Here is a 20,969-nt window from a genome sequence, read left to right on the forward strand (position 1 = left end):
AAAACTTCCTCGTCACACTGTGAGGTCTATTCCATAAATGACAACCGATGCTAGATAGATAGATAATTTATTCCAACGTGAGTAAAAAGTACAAAGTATTTTCACAAGTCCAGAATATACATAATATATATACAATCAGCGTAACAAAAACAAATTCATAATTATTCTCAAGTTGGTTAGGTCAGTATGGCCTTAATATATGTTAATAAAACTAACTTAATGTTAGCACTGGAAAATAAACAGTTTACGGCATGTATCAAATGACACACATCGTGCTGTTCTGACGTCAGTTTCGAAGTCAGTGAATGGAACTAAGGTAACCGGAATCCTAGGTACTCACGGGTCTAAAGATATGCCATCAGTCACCCAGTGGTGGAGGAACAAAATGTCACGAACTTATTTTCTTTATCTTGAAAGTGCAAATCCTTCTTTCCATGCTGTTGCTTCTTGCTTCTAGAAGTTCTTGCTTTAGTGCACCTGTAAAAAGCCATTCTCATAAAATGCAAACTAGTGTTTTCTACCTGGCAAGACAGAAATTCCAAGTATGATGATAGTCACATCTTCAAGGTGATTTCAGGTTCTCAATTTTAGTGTGAAACTATCCAAGCCATATATATACTTTAAATAAAGGTCCCTTGTTCCTCTGAACAGATATTTGCAAAGAAACCAAACAATTGTTGGAAGAGGCACATCATTTCATTAATATTGTTGGTGTTATTTATTGTCATTAAATGTGGTTCATTCGTAGATGCTCTTAGAAATAACAGCTACTAAGCAAATTCCATTATAACACCAACAGCGGTAAAAGTTGTACTTGGATATCACGGTAGCTTAATAGAGTGAATATTTTTACATTCTTAAATTATTCAAGATATCTTAATGTAATGGTAAATGGTAAAGAGGGGTTTAATTGATTTAATACCACGGAGACCAAATTGGTGGACAAAAATAAACCTATCACTCGTTTTCATTTTTGTAAGTTTTCAATAAAATGAAAAGGAAATGTCCGTTTTTATTGTGTCACAAACAATAACCAAGGGGATAATGAAGCTATATATAAGTATCAAAATCAATCCACTTCGAAATGCCATAATACAAATCTTTTTAATGAATTAATGCCCTGTATTGATCCTACGACGTCGTGACGGTCCATTCGCGGGAATCGGATTTTCCAAGTAGCATGTCTGGGATTTTACCGATCACCTGAAATGCACACCACGGTCATTAAAAATAAAGCTTGGTTCCAATTCGAATCGCACCATGACTCCAGCAAAGCCAATGCTTTTATACCAAGACACCGCCTTCTCGGCACATCTTTAAATCGCACCATGGCATGAACGCAGGCATCAGCCAGTAAGGTCGTTCACCTGGTACATGAATACGCCGAGAAACGCAATCAGAGGCAAAACGAACAGGAGAACAATGCCAATTAGTGTGACTTTTTTGTCAGTTTGACGTCATTTGTGTGACATTTGGCTTCGTTAAAAATGATGGACGGTCCTCTCTCGGGTTTTGTCACATTACACGATTTACTTGGCATACACACGAAGGCGGATCTAGAGGAGTGTTCAGAGGGCCTGTGAGAGATCTACTTCACAAATTATATCCTCCCAAAAACAGTATAACAAAAAAAATGAGAATTAGAATTAAACGCGTCAAAACAAAGCGATTTTCTATCACTGACCTCTACATGCTGAAATGGGGGTGTCTACTATTGATTTTAGCGAAGCGACGCAAGGAATTATTTTTATCTTTGACTGCCTCCCTACCCCTCTCCCCCCAAAATCCTGGCTCTTCCATTGTCCTCGTCATATCTTTCCACTTTAAGGACAAACTACAACAGCGGTGTGTTTTTTTATACGTGTGAATCATTTTAACAATGCATTTTTGAAAGGCCAATGTATTTTTGTTCATGCGTTTGCAGGATACTGTTGGTCCTCTGGGACGATGTTTTCAATCATATGGAACCCACTCCTTGAAGAAGGAAGTACTTCTCCGTCATGCAGGCAACAAATACAGTTATGTTATTACGTTTCACTGTATGTGATTTTACATAACAATGCAGACATAAATGTCACTTTTTGATTGTCGATCAATAAGGTTAAGAAAGGGTTTGTCAGGGAAATTATCCAATTCACTGTCCGATGTGCTAGGTTGACATTTTGGCGCCAGATGTGTCAATTTAGGAACGGCGTTTGAATAAAAGTAACCGAAAAGTACGCGTCTCCTTTAAAGAAATTGGACATGACCCCTCATTCTCAAAATTGCCTTATTTAAGAGAAAGAGAGCAAATCAAGGAGACGGCGAACTTTTCTACATGTAGGCGTATTGCGTGATAATTTGTAGAGCAGTTTGCAAAAAGTCACCTCTAACAACTAGAGTAACCATTTTAACAAGCGGCTATTTATACTAATGAGTCTGGTTCATCTAAGAGGAACAGGGCGGTGTTTTCGTCTTGTCTTTAGATCTGGTGAGCTTTGAAATGGATGTCTTCGTTTCCTAGAGCGATGAAATACGATAGTTGCTTCTTTCTCATCTACTGAAAACTAATAAAATAGCCATGGGGAAGGTACATTTGACATATACCATTATTTTACCATCGTTGAATAAAGTTTAAAAACAAATTAATACACACATACAAATGAACAGATTAAGGAGAGAGAGAAAGAGAGAGAGAAGAGAGAGAGTCAAATGCGAATTAAAGACGCGCAATACATCGGCTTCTATTTGGTCATTTTGAAAATGGCGTCATGAAAATACCAGTTCCCATTGATTGTATTGAAAATTTGCAAAAATAAAAATAGCAATAAATAGGTTTAAGTTCAATCTGGCGAGTGTTTCTCCATGGCAATGAAATCAATTGAATCCCGCTTTACCAATGACGTAATGCAGAAGAAGCAATACGGTGTACAGCCGAATTAATCAGTTTAGTGAGATCATCTTCCAGTAAGAGCTTTACTCCGATGGGATAACATACCAAAGTGATCGCTATGCACTGGAATGGGGATTAAGACCCCATTCCCACAGGTTTTAGATCGATCTATCCCTGTGGGGAGTCTCACTAGATTATTGTCAGCTTAGCTGGCTTAAACGTCTGTCCCGCCTACTAAAAGCTGTAAGGGGGTAATTAACTACCGTGCGCGCTCGGCTGACAGCAATTAAGCGTGAACCCCCAGAGAGTTAGGTCGATCTAGATGGATCGATCTAAATCTATGGGAATGCACTCTAAGTCACCCTGCAGGAGATTCAGGCTCATCATGTGCAAAAAAAAGAAAAAAAACCCTTCAGAATTCGATATTTGCAATTCATCACTTTCTTCTTGTTGCAACCGTTGTTATTCGATAGCATGACTGAACTATTATCCATGTATCTATGTATGTTGACTGCAGCGTATTATTCCCACCTGTCTTGGCTTATTCCCCATAACCGTCTTCACCATCAGAACTCTTCATTCCGACCGTGCTCTGTTATTCTACGTTTGATATATATTAATGCATAATTAGCGCCTCGCCAGAGAGATTATGAATTAGCTAAACACATCGATCTTTTTCACTGGAGATTGGCATCCAGTCCCCGTATGTTACTGTAATTCACGAAGCGCCTGGAATTGTACGTGAGTGATCATGCAGTCTCTACACTGTAGAATTCTCCCATTGTTAAGAGGATTTGTGGCTTCGGGCACTTTAATGGACCATTTGGTTGGGATTTTGAGTGCTGAGCATGTTTACTTGTCTGTATTCTTGACGACAAGACTGTAGAGCCAAAACTTCATTATTATTATCATTATTAATATTGTTATTATTATTATTTAGAAGTGGTCTTGCCGAAGTCACAGAACGTTATGAATGTATTCACTTGGCGTCACGTTTTTTGACGTCACGTGTTGTGGCTTTCCTATTATGACGTTTAATTCATATGACGTCATAGATAGTCCGTGCGTCTTCGCAACGTACAGTTACAATCAGTCGTTCGGAATATAACTTTACGAGGATTCAGATAATGTTGGCCGTGTGTTAAAATCAGATATTGTATTTGTCATTGATGGTTGATTATTCATTTCAGCCTATAAAGTATAAGTCTCCAACAGTTGCTGTTCACGACTGTTCTTTCAAATGGAGAGTGAACAGTTTACGGTATGCACGTTTCTAAGCCCAAGTAGAGTATGTTTTATTGTAGCCTCATCGACAACAATCAATGCTGACCGATGATTGTTTTATGACAACGTTATCTGACATATTGCCGCTTTAATTATCTTTTCTGCCTTATTATACACGTGTACCGTTCATTATGTCGGTATTACGGTGCCTTCGTAGGATCCGTAGGAATTATTTCTTTTGTTTTCTTTAGTTTTATGTTATTGCTTTCCATAATCGTAGACACTTCAGGGTATTTCCCCGGGTCCTGTGTTATTAATAAACGTTGTTAACCTGCCCTTTCTGTGGCGATATTAAAAGAAAATATGGCGATAATGCGTATGTCACGCGAATTATACATGTATAAAAGGAATTGTATTACTAGGGGTGGGCAAATGACAAAATTTTTTTAAAACAGGTGGATTCTATGGCCATTTTTGCTGCTGAACACAAATCTGACAATATTTTTTACCAAAGCTAAAGATTTATATTGGTATCTGCTATTTGTTTGTGAAAAAAAGGCAGGAAATCGCTTTTTGGCCATATTTTCACAGTAAAGTACATAAAAATTATGTGTAATATGTCTTTCTATATGTTTTGAGGGTTGCTGAGTTCAAATATGAGCATATTCAAGACATTGGCAATATTGTTAGGGTGACATCTGTAAAAATATGTTATTTACAACAAACATATACATAAAATACACACTTCGAGCCTAAGATAAATATAAATAATGGCCATTATGTACATACTGAATTCATGGATTACAGTTTGGTATAAAACCAATGCTGAAAACACCTTCATGGATGTGTACCAACAAATTTTATGCTGTATAATTTTCCTTTTCTTCAGAACAGGTAAAACTTTGTCAGGTGACATCAACCTCTTACAACCTCTAAGCTCTTGACCTTGGAATAGTACTTTAGTTTCAGTTGCGTAGTTTAAGAGTATCTCACCACCACCATGAAAGCATCAACAAGAAATATACTGAGACCAGAAGACACTGTAAAGCCCCCTGTCATACTTATTTGGAATCTGAAGTAATCAAACAGAATGAGCCATAATGAAGAATTTTCAAAATTCGCGACCACATTAGTTGGGTAATATCAAATTGACCTTAATTCCAGTAAGAATACCTCAGAATGCGCTTCGAACCCACCTGGAATGATTCGTACACATTTCGGTTGTATTGTATTAGCTCTCAAATGCAGCTCGAATGTAGTTGGAACACATTAGGAATATTGTTAATGCTGTCTAAATATAGTGAGAATATTAAGAATGCACTTCAAATGCCATACAAGTGTGGTTTCATTGCTGGCTAAATTCCGGCCTGCAATCAAGATGCATTCAAGTTGCATTCCTGCTCATTGGAGGCACAATGTGGAACATTCTGACAAGATTTGAAGCGCCTTGCCATTTCGGTTCTCCCTCGAATGTGATCAAAATGTTTCGAATGCTGTTGGAATTTCGTAAGAATCTTAAGAATGCGCTCATAGTGCAGTTAGAATACACTTGAATGCCATTCGATATTTTTCCACTTGGAATGCATTCGAAAGTTTTGAGAATGAGCAAAACATTTTAACAGGGCGCAAGAATGGACCCAAACATTTAGAATGCGCTTAGAATTTTTAGATACTTCAAATATCCAGGAATAAACAAGAAATTTTCATTCCGACTATACATTCTAGCTCATTCCGCCTCTAGTGTGACTAGGTAATAAATGAAGACAATAAGGATATTGTCACCGTTCAACCAAAACTCCTTATTTACTGCCTTACAAACATTCTTTTTGGTGATAAATAAATTTTCAGTGTTCAGTGATTACATTAATTAACATTTACACATGTCATCTTACGGGTGACGGCATAATTGCAGTTTGGGGGTAAAAACTGAAAAATCAGTTTCTCAAATTTCTGTTTTACCTGAACACCCGTGATCACTATTTCAAAGCCAATTTAATGACACCATTTAGTACCCCAAAACCCTGCCAGCGATTTTTAAAGCCTTAGTTCAGATTTGATCGTTGATAAAGCAAAATAATACCTTTGTTTTTAGAAGATCTGTCAATACGGACTCATAACTCCATAACAAAAGCATTTAAACCCAAACGTTGGCATGGGATTGTAGCTCATGCCCTTGTGGTCCATTGGCCAATTTTCGTGATAAAATCTTGTTCAGGGATGAAGTGAAGCCCCATATGGATTGCTAACTTATCTCAAAAAAGAAAGCTGTTAAATAGATGATTAAAGCTTGGAGTTGCTTATGCTTATACATTGCAATGAAAAAATATAAACGCCGATATTTCATATTTTCAAGAGTTTTTTCATTGTTTCAAAGCAGCACAAAGACAGATACATTATTGAATAATTAGATGCAGGAAAAAAACTCATTTTCGGTATCTGGATGGTAATAAAGAGTAACAATATCCTTAATGCTCTGCTACTGAGTGTGCTACTGTAAATATTCCCATATGTAACTAACATTATGCCTATTCTATATGTCAAAACTTTTCAGTTTCATATGATCCTTGAACAATATTGACCATATTTGTTGTATTATTGTTTTTCCTAATTTAAAAGCCACAGTTGCATATAAACATTTGACCAATGGTGATTTTGGGGTGATTTTTACCTCAAAATGACCAAAAAATCCTCTTTTTAACCCAAAATGAAGTGACCCAACTGAAATGATATATCTATTTGTGCTCATTGATCATGAAATCATTTGGTTAGACATATAACAAGCCATCTTTGAACTGATATTTAAAGATTTACATGAGAGATATGTGATTTGAGGGAGCGTTTGGTGGCCATTTTGAAAAATCACTTGATACCAATATCAGATCTAATTTAAAATGAAAATACTTATTAAATTTGTATTCAGCAGCCAAAATGGCCATAGAATCCACTTGTCTGAAATCAAATTTCCCAAAAAAGCATTCATTTGCCCACCCCTACTAATAACTAATGATGTGCTATCCTTTTGTATGAGCATTATTTTTACTTTCCGGCATCTCCGTAATAGTATTACGGAGATGCCGGAAAGTAAAAATAATGCTCATACAAAAGGATAGCACATCATTAGTTATTAGTTCGTTAAAAACACATGAAAATTACAAATGTGAAATAAATAAAATCGAGAAGTTAGGAATCGTGCATTCCTTTTCTATGAATGTATATATAGCTCTTTATATCGTGACGTCAAATTTGAATTTTCTTATGACGTCACCATATGCCGTATGCAACGCCATATGCGATAGCTCTTGGGCCAGTTCGCTGTCACCATGCGCATTTGACAAGCGCATGTGCTTTACAATTAAAATCAATTGATATGGAATCAATAATCGACAATATGCAAAAATTCAAAGCAATAGAAAGTATTAAGCCGTTTATGTTTGAAGAACTTTTTAAGATACAGTGGTACAGTAGAAGCGCCGACAACCTCGTCTCCGTTTATATTTAGTATGGGTAGCCACAGATGAGAATCGAAAGATCTGGAGATGTTTTGTGTTTGTATCCATCATTCAAAATAACGAATGACATGTTTTGTGACAGAAACGCCAAATAACATCTAAGCGTAAAACATAACCAATGTACAACAATCGACCTCATACGATAAAACTGCCAACATCTCATAAATGAGATTCGACGGGCTTCCCGCCCCAGGCGAATCAGAATCGAAATCCAAATTTGTTTCCCTACGTTTCGCTACGATATGCATGGGTCGCAGTCACAAAGTGTTATTAAAGGTCATGATAGCAACCAGTAAAATGACATTCTTTTTGATCTCACAAATGCGGATGTGGAATGGTAAATAATTATTCCTTTTCTAATATCGTCCACCAATGTCGCGATTCAAGGACGCTGATGTCGATCCACTTGGCTACTGGGTTGCTTTAATTAAGCCAGTAACCATGGCAACTAAGTATGATTATTGGCCGAGCCTCCCGTAGAATTCTACTATAGATTTCTCTGTTGTTGAATTTGAAACGCCGTTTCAACAGCTCGAAACTTGTTAACCGCTGTTAAAATTCCGTATGCTGTTACACTTCGTCATTTGCATTTAGTTATTATATTCTTGGCGTTCTTCCCTACGTGTCTGGTTCAGTTTTCACACATTTGCCTCTTTTTTTTCTCTTCCTGTGTTCTCTGTTTCTCGTCCTAGTCTCATTTCCTTCGGTGTTACATTTCTTCACGCCATTCCCTTGTGTCACTTTGTAATTCGACTCGATTAATTTTCCCAACATTTGGTGTCACGCTAACTATTCAATATATCAAAAAACATCTTCAAAAAACCTCAAAAATGGGTTCTTGAAAATGTGGATTATTTAGGTACGCGTAGTTTTCATTTCCGATCTAGTAACATATTCAGCCAGCATCACTAATTCTAGGGCATGCCATTGTATTGAAAGATCGTCAAGAGATTTGAGAAAAGCATTCATGTACAAAGCAATTTATCGGTTTGATAACCTCCATGGAAAGTTTAATTCACCCCCCCCCCCCCCCACAAAAATAATAATGATAATAATAAATAAATAAATAAATATTTCAGTGTACTAAAGAGGAAGCATGTTATGTAGCCGTGGTGCGTGAAGTACCATATTTTGTGCAGTGAAATCAAAGCAGTCCGACCTGCAACAGTTGGCTATCACTCTGAATTTTAGGGTACCACTGGTGACTCCCCCCCCCCCCCCCCACCACCACCACCACCACACCGCTTAACGTAACTAAACAGAGAAGTGGTTATTCGACAGATTATAAAACTACCAGTAGACGCCATTTACGGTAATCACGAAAATAATAAAGCTGCATCGAGCAGAAATCAATAGGAATGCGAAAGGGTCTTTCTGATCGAAGGTCGAAAGGCTTAGCTTAAGTCTTTTGAAGTAGGTACCTCTTTGATTTAAAGACTGTACGACTATCCCCCTGGCACTTCATCCGCTCAGAGGCCTCGTTATCGCTTAGACACATGCTGCAGTACAAATTGCAATCTGTGAACAACTCAGAAATAATTTGTCAATTGATCAGTCTCCATGACGTTCGAGGAGTATCAAACATGCGTGTATGTCTTCATTAGTCTTATCTTCAGCGTTTTTATGCAAGACTTTTGGCTTTTGCGTATTTGATGTATGTCTTTTTGTATCGGATGCCGCGCAACTGTTATCAACGACAGGTTATAACGTGTTGAGTATTCAGTACATTTTGATCATTTGGACCATGTGACATAAAAAAATTGGTGTTTGTACCTCTTTGTTTCCGTCCATCCGATGTATGTTTTGGCTGGTCTCTGTGCAACGCAGATGACTTTTCATTCTACAATATGTATTTATATCAAACCCATTGACAACGACTATGTTCACTTCCGAAGCACTGTAGAACATTTTTGTTAAGTAGGCCTACTATTGAAACCAAAGAAGAGAGAGAGAGAGAGAGAGAGAGAGATGTTCGTGGAAGGAATAAAGATACTCTACTTCTGTTTCTGGCCGCTTACTATATACTACATTGCGATAGCCGTAGTAGAACAAAGGGATCAGTATGTAATTACACCTTGTTTTGTATAACATATCTGACTACAAAGAAAAAGCTCCACACAACATGGACACGATAAAATATGAAGCAGGCGACGTCTGTACCCGTTTGAAATCAAGTTTCCAATATTCCACACAGGAAAAAAAAAAACGGCATAAAATACGGGGACCAACCAAGGAGGCGTGTGATCTGTCATATTTGTCCCCCCCCCCCCCCAGCCCTTTAGCCCGGCATATATCTCCAATACCTTCAAATTTTCCAAGGAGTAAATCCTCCATAACAGCAACAGTATTGACAGAACTGAAAGCATGCTAATTACAGTACGAGTATCACTGCTTCACCATGCAGCGTGTTGTCGAATTTGCAAAATCAATTTATCAAGTTCGGTTTATCAGACAAAACACGCGGTGGAAAATGTCAAGCCGCATCAAACTTTTTTTTTTCTTTTTTTTTTTTTTTTTTTGGCTATTAAAAAAAGGCATATTGGAATAGGGCGACTTAAAACACAGCTATAGTTTTTCTACGCGTAGGGTGCTCCAAACTTCATCATTAATGAATAGCAAGGTAAAAGAGCGGTCAAGGACTGGACATTTAAATGGATTTTGCATGTCGTCTCGTGCAGACATGTCAATTACAACGTGATTGTCCCATTTAATTGATTGTTTTTGAGGGCATCGTTATAATGAGGAACACAAGTCAAATAGCAACGCACAGTGTGCTGTATACAGATGTCAACAATATAGGCAGGCAAATATCAACATAATAATAATAATAATAATAATAATAATAATAATAATAATAAAGACGGAGGTTTTAAACTACATTTAGGTCCTATGATATATTGATACTTCTATTTAGCTAAATGTACTTTACAGACCATGGGATTCAACAATGGCGCTTTTCACGATGGTACTGAGCGAAAGTCTGCATAAAAGAGTTAACATTCAAAAGCCAGTTAATCGGGTTTCGTGACACTTTCTCCAAGAGGATCAGAATCATTTCTGCCATTTTTCTTTCCCTTATTGGCTCTCTCATATTGCTGGAAATGTGCTGACAGTCCGCACCCGAACGTAGATTAACACTAATGGCGGCTGGGCACAATTGAGTCTTATAATAGCACGTTAGTTTCTTTGATCTAGTAAGGTCGTACGGAAATAATTTTCTCAATTATTCGCAGTCTATCATCTGTGTGTTTCATGGTTGATCAGATAGCCTACAGGTGTTAGCAGTCACACCGTAAAGAGGAAATCTACAACCGTATCTCCCTGGTTGCTCTTTTACGCGGGGTATAATTTGACACAAAAATGAAGGAAAGGAGATTTACAACACACGCGGTTAAGATTACGCAGTCGGAGAGACGAGAGGGACTTTAGTCTCCTAGTGCGCGTTCAGTCTCCCTGCCACAGCTTTCCACTGTCGAACGGAAAGCTATTTTGTTATCACCGGGTTCTTTACATCATGCATAATTTACAAAATGAGGAAAAAAAGACTAACATAGGCTCAAAGTGTGGTAGAGATAAGGATCAGTGTGACGCAGTGAACTGACATCGCTCACGGGGCGTTCGGACAATGATAAACTTTGACTAGACCTAGAACCCCTAGGCTATCTAGTCGGTTGCCTGAAATTTATTCAGTTAGTTGAAGATCACACCTGATTGTAGTTTGAAGATTTTAATGCAATGTACAGCAACACAGCACAATACATAAACAATGGTTATGTATTGAGAGATTGCTGTAAGTACTTTTTGGCATCGTTAAAAAGAGGCAGAATTTTTGAAAATACGATTGCTAGAAGGCTGTGTCGTTCACAATTTACAATAGATAAATAAATGAATGAATAAACCATCTGCAGATCTCATAACAGCGAAACATAACTACATATACATGTACACTCATATCTCAGTACCTAGCCCCCCCCCCCCCCCCCCCCCCCCCAGTTTGACGTGTGCACATTTTCAAACCAGAAGGTAGAAAGACCTGAGATCTCGCAACCGCCACACGAATACTATGTACATACATGTATGTACGCGTATAACACCACTCTCTCTTTGAATTCTCCGTTCAACATTCTCTACATATCTAGTTGCGCATCTTCTCCGCCAGGTGCATCTTTTTTCATTGATGTTTTTTCTTTTACAAGCTGAACATCTGCTTGTATGGACTTAGGTACTATAGCCAAAGGCCGACGCCATTATCTGCTTTTAGCTCTTTAAGTTCCCATGATAAGAAAAGTCGACATACAGGGGCGGACGGGGGCTGTCTTCTGGGTCTTCTGGATGACAGTCAGAATCTTTCAGTTTACATTGTCCGGCATCTAATTTTTTTCTGTCGGAAGACGGTCAAATATGGAAGATGGATCACAAAAGTTAATTTGGAAGATAGTCAGAAATATCTCTGGATCCGCCCCTGACATGGCCATGCAATTTTTTGGCATATAGGCGTCCATTATTTAAGATAAAAGAAAGGCAGGTTACCATGGAATATATGCTGTTTTACATGAAGCCTGGTCCCGGTTTCAAAACAAAACAAAAACATCTTAAGTCAGTTCTCTGGCTAAGGATGTGTGCGTGTGTCCATGAGAGTGTTGTAACACTGTTCCTGATAGGGTAAGATGTGTTCATGTGTCCATGAGAGTGCTATAGCACTGTTTCTGATAGGCTAAGGTGTGTCCATATGACCATGTAACATTGGTAACAAATATTGTAGCCACTGAAACGTTTTTTAAGATTTATTATTATTTTTTATTGTAAAACTGGGGCCAGGTATTCAGGATGAAGCCCTTATTACCGTTTGGTAGCTCGTTCTTATATCCATTTCTAAATTGCCTGGGTAATTAACTGCAGATATCACGCTACATATTCATCGGTTCCTTTTATTTACATTACTTTTTTGGCGTATATCTGTAGGTGTTCAATTTAAACGAAATAGAAAGCAAATTTGCAGAGCAAATAAGTGAGCGCCAGAAACCAAGGTGAAAAACTTATGCAAGCAAATAAAAGCTAATAAGAAATCGTGGCTGTATATATATAACTACATGTCTGTGTCAGGGCCGTAGCCTCCGGGGGGGCAGGGGGGGCAGCTGCCCCCCCTGGGATTTGAGGTGCAAAAGAAATAATCGCAAATGCAAAATGAACCCACAATTTCTGACTTCTGATTGAGCAATAAATAACAGTTAAAATGCACCAGAATGCAGTATTATACATACAGTTTTTAAAATTTTTCCACACCCTGGGAGGGGGGCAACCCCTCCCACCCCCCCCCCTCAGGGGCTTCGCCCCCTCGTATCCGCTTACTGCCCCCCCCTGGCATTTTGCTCAGGCTACGGCCCTGTGTGTATACTGCAATCTCCTTAGTTCGACCACAAAGTGTATATAAAACTTACAAGGGTGAACGTCCTCAGTCGTCCCAGTTTATATTTTACTTCTCCGCCTTGTAGACACATCTCTAAAGGCCAAGCTGTGAGCTAGTGTTGAGCACGGCGACTGGCAATCGTCATTTCTGTGTTTGGTTAACTTATTGATGCACTGGTATTCATTTTGCGGTGTATTTTTACAAGAAATTGCTCGTTTATATATTTAAGTTACTGATACATTGGTTCTTAAGGTGGTGGTAGCTTAATCTACGAGTATAAAGGAGTGACATTCCCGTGCCTTGTAGCAGACGCTGTTCTTTCGTTCTTTCTTTATTTCATTTATTATTTTTTTTCTTTGCATCTGGGAGACATTCACTGCAGAAATATTTCAATTTATTAATATTTAATTTTTTGATGTTAGATAAAAATTTTACCGTATGGAATACACACGCACATAGGATATAAGCACGTGTGCGCGCGCACGTGCGTGTGGTATTTCTTATCATTTATTTGTGTATTGTTATTTTTCTTTCTTTCTTTCTTTCTGAGGTTGATAAGAACATTATCATAACATAGCATGATAATAAAGCTTCAATTTATCACAGTCAGACGTCTGTACATGTCTCCTACTTATGGCGGATTTTACCTGCAGAAAAAGATTAAGATTCCAGAGAGACACATCTGTCACATACATTATAAGTCTTTGGTATACGGACTTGATCTTCTGAACACGGAACGACGAACCAAGCCCGTTTAATTTGAAGCTATTTTGTACTCAGAACACTATTATCCTAATATACCACTCAATTGACTGGTGCAGATTGCCTGATTCATATATTTAAGACTTAGTTTACGACCTTTGTCTGCGTATTACCGTAAAGGACGTTGGCATCATAATGCAATGAACACGGGGTCAATATTTCAGTTGATAGACACAATAAGGAATGCTAAGAGTACAAATTGCAGCGTTTCAGAGACGGGACTGCCCTTCCAGCGAATTAACCTGCTTGTGCAGCTAGAAATTACCTAACTCTAAAGGGAAATCAAAATGTTGTTTTGATTTTGTTTGGTGACGGCTTGCAATAACAGAGAAAAACAATCTAATTGCACTTGTAGCTCATCGGTCTAGGTAAGGTCCCACAATGAGGTAACTTCAAATAAGGACGTTAACCCACCGTATCATTTTAAACCATGTAGAAAAAGCAGGTGGTGATATATATATGTCGGTAAAACCTTGCCAAAATGTTATTTGTTATTTTCATGGATTCAAATCATGCTGAAGTTCTCTAATGAGGCATATGGATGAAACGTCAACGAGTGTTTTTTTTTCAATTATCAGATCGAGTGTTTTTCTCTGCTTCCTTTTCCTTTTTTTTTTTTTCAATTTAATGAAAATCGCAGTTTTAAGAACAGGAAACAGACACTTTCCTCGGAGTTGGAAAAAACACGTGAATTGTACCTGCTGATGACTCATAAAACTTGTTTTGTTAGCAGGATTCATCTACTCCCGATTTGTTTATCTAAATTTCATGGAAGTCCTAAATATTAGGTTATTGGCATCAAGAAGTCACGAGATGCAATATTATACGTATGCATTGAGCCAATTTTCACCACGTAAATAGTTTTGAAAAGAATTTTTTCTAAGGGATTGGCCGTGGATTTAAGTAACGGGAGTGGGGGGGGGGGGGGGGGGGGGGCGTAGCTTTTGGCTGAAAGAATTCTCAATTCCGGTAGAAAGGATTGAGCAAAAGGTCACCGGAATATCATATAGATGCAAATATTTGCCCTTTTCATAAGCTGGCATTTTAAATTCAAGAAATTGATATATCCTGCGTGTTGCATGCGTTCTATTTATAAACGTGTCACCTCTGTCATTAAAAAATGCCAGTAAACTTTATATGCGTTTATCGTGGATTTCTGTCTGTGTTATTTATTCTAACTCGCTGTCATAACCAACCTTATTGGTCGACCACTGCTATTGCAATTACTTTCACTAAACAATAGCTTAACTTTGATTATCCTACCTTCCGTCTAAAGTGATCGCAGGTGAGGTATGCCTTCAAAAGTGGAGCATCACGGAAAAGGGTCTTAATAGTAAGCCCTGTTCCCAAAGGTTTTAACTTACACGCGTACAGTTTAATTTTGGGTCGCAGAGGCTTGATGGCAACTCCCTACACGTATATGCTTTGAACAGAAACATAAGGACAGGGAATATAAGGATAAGGGATAACAGAGGGGATAGTACGTGATGGATAAGGGATAACAGAGAGGGAGGGGGATGGATAAGGGATAACATGTAATGGATAGGGGATAAAAGAAGCGATATATAATGGATAAGGGATAACAGAGGGATAGGTGATTGAATAGTTGTAACAAAGACGTTGGATAAGAGGTTCATAACTGGTTAATAAGGGATAGCAGATGAGTGGATAAGGGATGCCAGAGGGGATGGATAAGAGAGAACAAAAGGGATGGATAACGGATAACAGGGGAGGAATGGATAACGGATAACGTAAGGGATAACACAGAGGAAGATCATTATCAATTCACCTTCTTCCTGAACTTCAACTTAGGACATTTAAGTCATAATCGATGTGAACAGAACTTCACTTGCTTACACAACATACATAGATATACGTGTCTTTTAAAGAAGAATATAACCAAATAATAGGAACCTATTTGCGACTAGGACTTCATTTGATTACACAACACAATGATATATATAGGCCTATATGAGTCTTAAAGAAGAATATGATTTGTAGCGATGGTTCGATCGACACTTCAGTGCCATTGTTGAGCGCCTCTCGTGCGCGCTTGAATGACAAATCCCCTTCGACTCATAAACCTCAGAAATCTTAGTAATTACTATAGAGTTCAAAGAAAAACCTACGGACCATTAGAAAATCGATCAGTAGAACACGAGGATCAAGTAATGGTCAATATCTGCATTACTTGGCGGTAGGGAAGTGTTTGGCTAGTTTCACAGATGTGGCGGATCGTAGGGGAAAACTCGCAAGGGGGACATATAGGGAGAAAAATCGGAAGAAACATACCCCAACGTTGAGTTCTAACTTAAGTGAAGATTATCAGTTAAACAAAAAGGGAATCTGTTTCAACCTTCCTGTTGACGCAAACGGAGAAAACGATGTAAGTGCTTTTTATCCTTAACAACATAACTCAGTTATTGTGCGAGGTGAATTGTGGGGAAAATACTGTGCTATTTGTTATGTCAAAACGTTTTTAAAAACATTTAACATTTCTCGAGATTACGCTAATCAGTAGAAACGCCGCCGCAGTGTTTATTTTTTTTTCACCGTGCAAAAAAGAAGCTCGGTCTACCCTCGTAGATGGATTGTGGTTCCGATAGATTTCTACCTGTGGAGAACCAGTAAACAGCTAGAAATTGGAAGTAATTTATCTTGAAAGGCACTGATGTTGACTAGGTAAGGGAACGGCGGGTTATTTTACTGTCTTTTTTGTAGGTGAGACGTAACGCGCAGAAAAAGGATGAATGACTAAGATGAAAGGAAACCTTATATGTTGTTTCATGATTTGGCAAGGCTTTCTTTTCAAATCAGGTTTCTGTCCGTTGACGCGTGAATATTTGAAATGCTGGTATATGCGTGTCGTGGCCAAATATATTAGTTACTTCTTTGTCCTGAATAGAGAGCAGAGAGTTTATCCATTTATTTATGAAAAGTATACAGTATATACGTGGATTACTGGTGTAATATGTCATGATGGAAAACATGTTGTGAGGGTTTTCTTGCCGCAACTGTTTTTTTTCTTATCCTTGAAAATCGCCTGCCCAATGTTTTTATGCCGCTGTGCTAAATAAATATGGGGTGATCAGGCTTTCCATTGCCGTCTGTATGACAATGGCGAACAAGTAAATCGTTTCTACAGCTACTCAACGTGCAGTTTTACTCATAAGGCTTGACACGGTAGCTCTTCATTAACGTCATGCTTCATAGGTTTAAAAAGCAAAGAAAACAGGCTTAGCTTCTTAAAAACGATTTACTTTTCCACTACGTAAATATCGATTTTTACGAACCGTTAACAATAATCGTAGATTTTCAAAGGAGGTAGTTCGACAAAGATGTACTGTTAATGGGCCTAGTACGGTAGTTTTATGTCTCGCGTGCGCTGATAGCCTACGTAGGCTTTTTAGTACCAAAAATGGCTATAAAAACTATGCTGACAAGCAATTTGTGCCTCTCTGATAGAATAATTTCACGTAGGCCTACTTCCACATACTTGTGTCAATGATTTATAAATGACATTTTTTTTTTTTTTGTTATATCGTCTTCTTTCTTTTGTGGTCTTTCTATCTGTATATCATAACTGCAATAGAAAAAATAATTTAATTATTAATTTTGATATTAATTAAAATTAAAATATTAATTTAGCTAAATGTTGTTGTCTCTGTTTAAATGCCAATTTTTGCAAGATGTATTTAATGCTACTGAAAAATTTTGTTTTATTCTGGTAACAGTGCTGTTTTATGACGTCACTGATGGCCTTATTGTCATTGTTGACGTCACCAAGACGTTAAAACGTCAGTGACGTTGCGCAATAACGCGGCGATGTGCGCTAACCGTCACGACGTGGTTACCACTTTCTAACTAACGCTTGAGCCTCTCGCAAACAGACACACGAGGGATATTAAGCGCCTACGTGTTTAATATGACCCTCATCGACAGGAAAATTTTAAAAGGTAGATGATATTTCGTTTCCAGCCCGTAGAAATCAGCTGCCTCTAATGCAGCGAGCATCTGCTGAAGGTTACGCAGACCAGTGAAACGGAATGGAAGGTTGAAATTGTAAATATCGCTTCTTGGTAGGTGTCGTAAACTTTAAGAAATCGGATTCTGTTTATTCTTTCAGCATGAGTATGCACAAATGGAAAACACGGTGGCACACGATGCTAGGACATAGGAAAGAGATGATCTCTAGGCATAGAAGTATAGGAAGGATATGCAGTTTTATCCTTATCTTAGCAGTCATTGGAACATTTTCTTTTCCTCTCAAGAGTCACGCTAGTCCTAGCTTAGATACAGGTAAGTGTTTGCGTTGAAATGCGTTTCTGTGAATATGGGCGCGTTATCTGCAACTTCACTTCGCTCAGGCAACCCGGTCCTGCTGAACAGAATGTAATCATTTGTTTCCATTAAAGTCATTTTATACGTCTTAACTAGAACTGATACTGTGAGAAATCCAACAGCGTGCGCACGAGTCTAAATATATGTGTACCGGGCGTTGATCCAATCTTCAAGACAAATAAGTCTGATATAGGGTACGTTGTCTTAATCATTTAGGGAGTTAATAAGGGAGCTTCCCATCAACGAGAAATTTGGTTCATTTATTTTTATCACGAACGGTTAATTTGTTTTCCAGGAAGCCAGTGGAAATCTAGGCATTTATTATCAGTGTCATCCGATAATTCGTCGGCCAACAGCACGTTCAAGGAGCATGTAAGGCATTGTGAATTGGAACTACAAGGCCTTCCAGGACTATGGGTAGCATTCTACTTCTTTCTTATCATTGTGTCATTCACAGGTGAGATATACAAGAAAATAGGCCTATACATTTGTCTTATCCTCTCTCTCTCTCTCTCTCTCTCTCTCTCTGATAAAAGGCCAAACGCCTTGTGTATAGCTTGTATAAATTAAGTAACACTCTGTTACCAAACATGTACTTTTGAAAGACATCTAAAACCAAAGAAATGCACGAATAATAAGATATCCACGATAAAGCCTATCTCACGCAAACTACTGTCTAGAAAACGCCGACATTTGAACGAGTTGCGAACACGACTTTTAACTGGAGAAAACATTCCGTTATAGTACACTCTTTCTCTAGAACAGAATGTCAGACACCTTAGATATCCAGGCACTTCACTTCGCCACCTGGGAGTATTAAGAATCGCAGTTAAGCGATCGGCGTTGCTTCGGATTACGGATTGGAGAAGTCTGTAGCCTCCAGGGCTGTTGAGATGTGCCGAGATTTGTAACCCTTCGCATTTCAGATCAGATAGAGCAGGTTGTCGAACGAGAGAATTGCAAATGAGGACATCTTAGCATTAATCTTACCAACCTGAAACATGTTCCCATTGTCATACATTTATTTGTTAATCTGGTTATTATATATTCGTTATGTTTTTTTTTTTTTATTATATCCATTTATTTATTTATTCGCTTTACTTTCATTAATTCGTGGTGTTAGGCTGCTTATGCGATCACCTCCAAATTGATTTGAATGGTGTTTCAGATGCAGTCATGTTTTGATAACTTTGTTAATCGGAAGGTTAATTTAAACCTAAATGTGATTCATACTGTGGCATGGACCTACCAATTGGAAAGATGACAAACGCCACATTAATGGGAACGAACCAACGGTTTTTCAGGGCGCTCCTGAAAACTCTGACCTTTAAATATGACCGGAGTCTCCCATGATTGCGATCAAAGTTCTAAAATTAGACTATCACGGCAACCGAGCGCTATCGATTATATTTTAGAAGATAATTAATTTGAATTTAGACAAATGGGAGATCCCTAAGGGCAAAACAATACAGGGACTTGATTATAAAGCCTGATTTTGAGAGGCTTTTAATTCTATAGACTTTTATGTGAAAAATATCGTATTGGACTCTGGTTGCATTGATGCTGCATTACCATGTGCAAATTTCCTTGCTGTTCAAACCCCTTTTGGGATTTAAACGGACTTCATCAACTGTCATGTTATGGATTTTCATTCGTAAATCCAAGACAACGGCATGTCCATCGCGCTTTTTTTGTTGTGTGTCAATTTTCAAAGTATTTTCCCCGCTTGGTGTGTTAAATGAGCAGAGCTAAAATTAGTTTATCTTAATTGCTTATCCGAAAATTTGTCCGGAAGTGGAAATACTTCGTGGAAGAGTAAAAACACACCTTAGGAAAACATCCACTTTTCTGTATAACGTGGCAAATAATAGTGGCATCTGTTAGTCTCAAAGTAAGGTAGGGCAGTAAGTCATTGGGCAAATGATGAATATCATTCATATCGTGAATAATTAGGACAGTACAAATCAGTTCGACCTATATTGAAGATTTAGAGCAAATGACGTTAATTAAGAACAATACTCTAACCAGCTGCACATGACGTTGATGAGCAGATACTCTGTGTGTAGATAAATCAATGAAGATAAATTGAAATAATGTAGAAAATTCCACGATTGTAATGACGATATTAACCATGGTACCTTTATGCCTTAGCATGTGTATACTAACATGCGACTTTTGATGCACAAGACATTTTATAACATGTGCTCCTTTATTTCTGTTTTCATTACAATCAGCAGTATGCGCGTTGCCTAAAAGGTGCGTTGGAACGTCTTAAAAACAGAACGTGCTAATTTGTCTAGTTGCCATTTTTATCAGAGACAGAAAGCTAAGCATTTTAACAGGACGACGATCTGGATAACATGGTGATTTTGGCTATTCATCAAAATTTGTTTCTCTTGGCATTGATAACATCACTGCCAATGGCCAGTAGGGAAAATATAATATACTCTTGGGCTAATTTGAGAGACGAGATGATTTTTAACGAATGGAAAGCAATCGGCAGTAGCCACAAGGCGGTTTTGATTTTACACGAATGCAATTGACTCACAGTTGAGATAATATCGAAAGACTGATGGCATCTGAAATCTCTCCCTCTCATTATTTTGTCTCGTTGGCCATGCCATTAAAATGCTTCCTTCATTCTTACCTTGTCACTAAGTCATTAAAGCCCCCCTTTACACTGGACGGCGTCCTCTCTGGGTCCATGAAATCGGCATCGCTGTGGTCGTAGAAAGGCGGCACAAGTTTCGCTTTGGTTGCAGAATGAATGCTCAATGATTGGCCAGTTGTCGGCACGTTATATTATTATTTTTAACTCTTAAAGCGGGGTCGCACTACGGAACGCAGAAAGGAC

At 38.1% G+C, this 20,969-nt stretch overlaps 1 protein-coding gene across 7 annotated transcripts in view; it reads left to right on the plus strand.

Moving 5' to 3' along the window:
• Nucleotides 1-20,969, plus strand: part of LOC106179451 (sodium/potassium/calcium exchanger 5) — a 48,202-nt gene that overhangs the window by 15,942 nt on the left and 11,291 nt on the right. For 3 of the 7 annotated variants that reach the window (XM_086996731.1, XM_086996736.1, XM_086996732.1), the window contains exons 2-3: nt 17,901-18,073; nt 18,411-18,572. In XM_086996731.1, the coding sequence (XP_086852857.1) occupies nt 17,902-18,073; nt 18,411-18,572 (334 nt within the window). In that variant the 5' untranslated portion in view covers nt 17,901. Of the gene's footprint in view, nt 1-15,821; nt 16,161-17,580; nt 17,731-17,774; nt 17,854-17,900; nt 18,074-18,410; nt 18,573-20,969 lie in introns of those variants that run through there. The other 4 variants (XM_086996733.1, XM_013563079.2, XM_086996735.1 and 1 more) reach the window with 4 other exon arrangements.

This window comes from Lingula anatina, chromosome 10 (assembly GCF_051362555.1).
Source record: "Lingula anatina isolate TDL-2025a chromosome 10, LinAna3.0, whole genome shotgun sequence".
Taxonomy (NCBI): Eukaryota; Metazoa; Brachiopoda; class Lingulata; order Lingulida; family Lingulidae; genus Lingula; species Lingula anatina.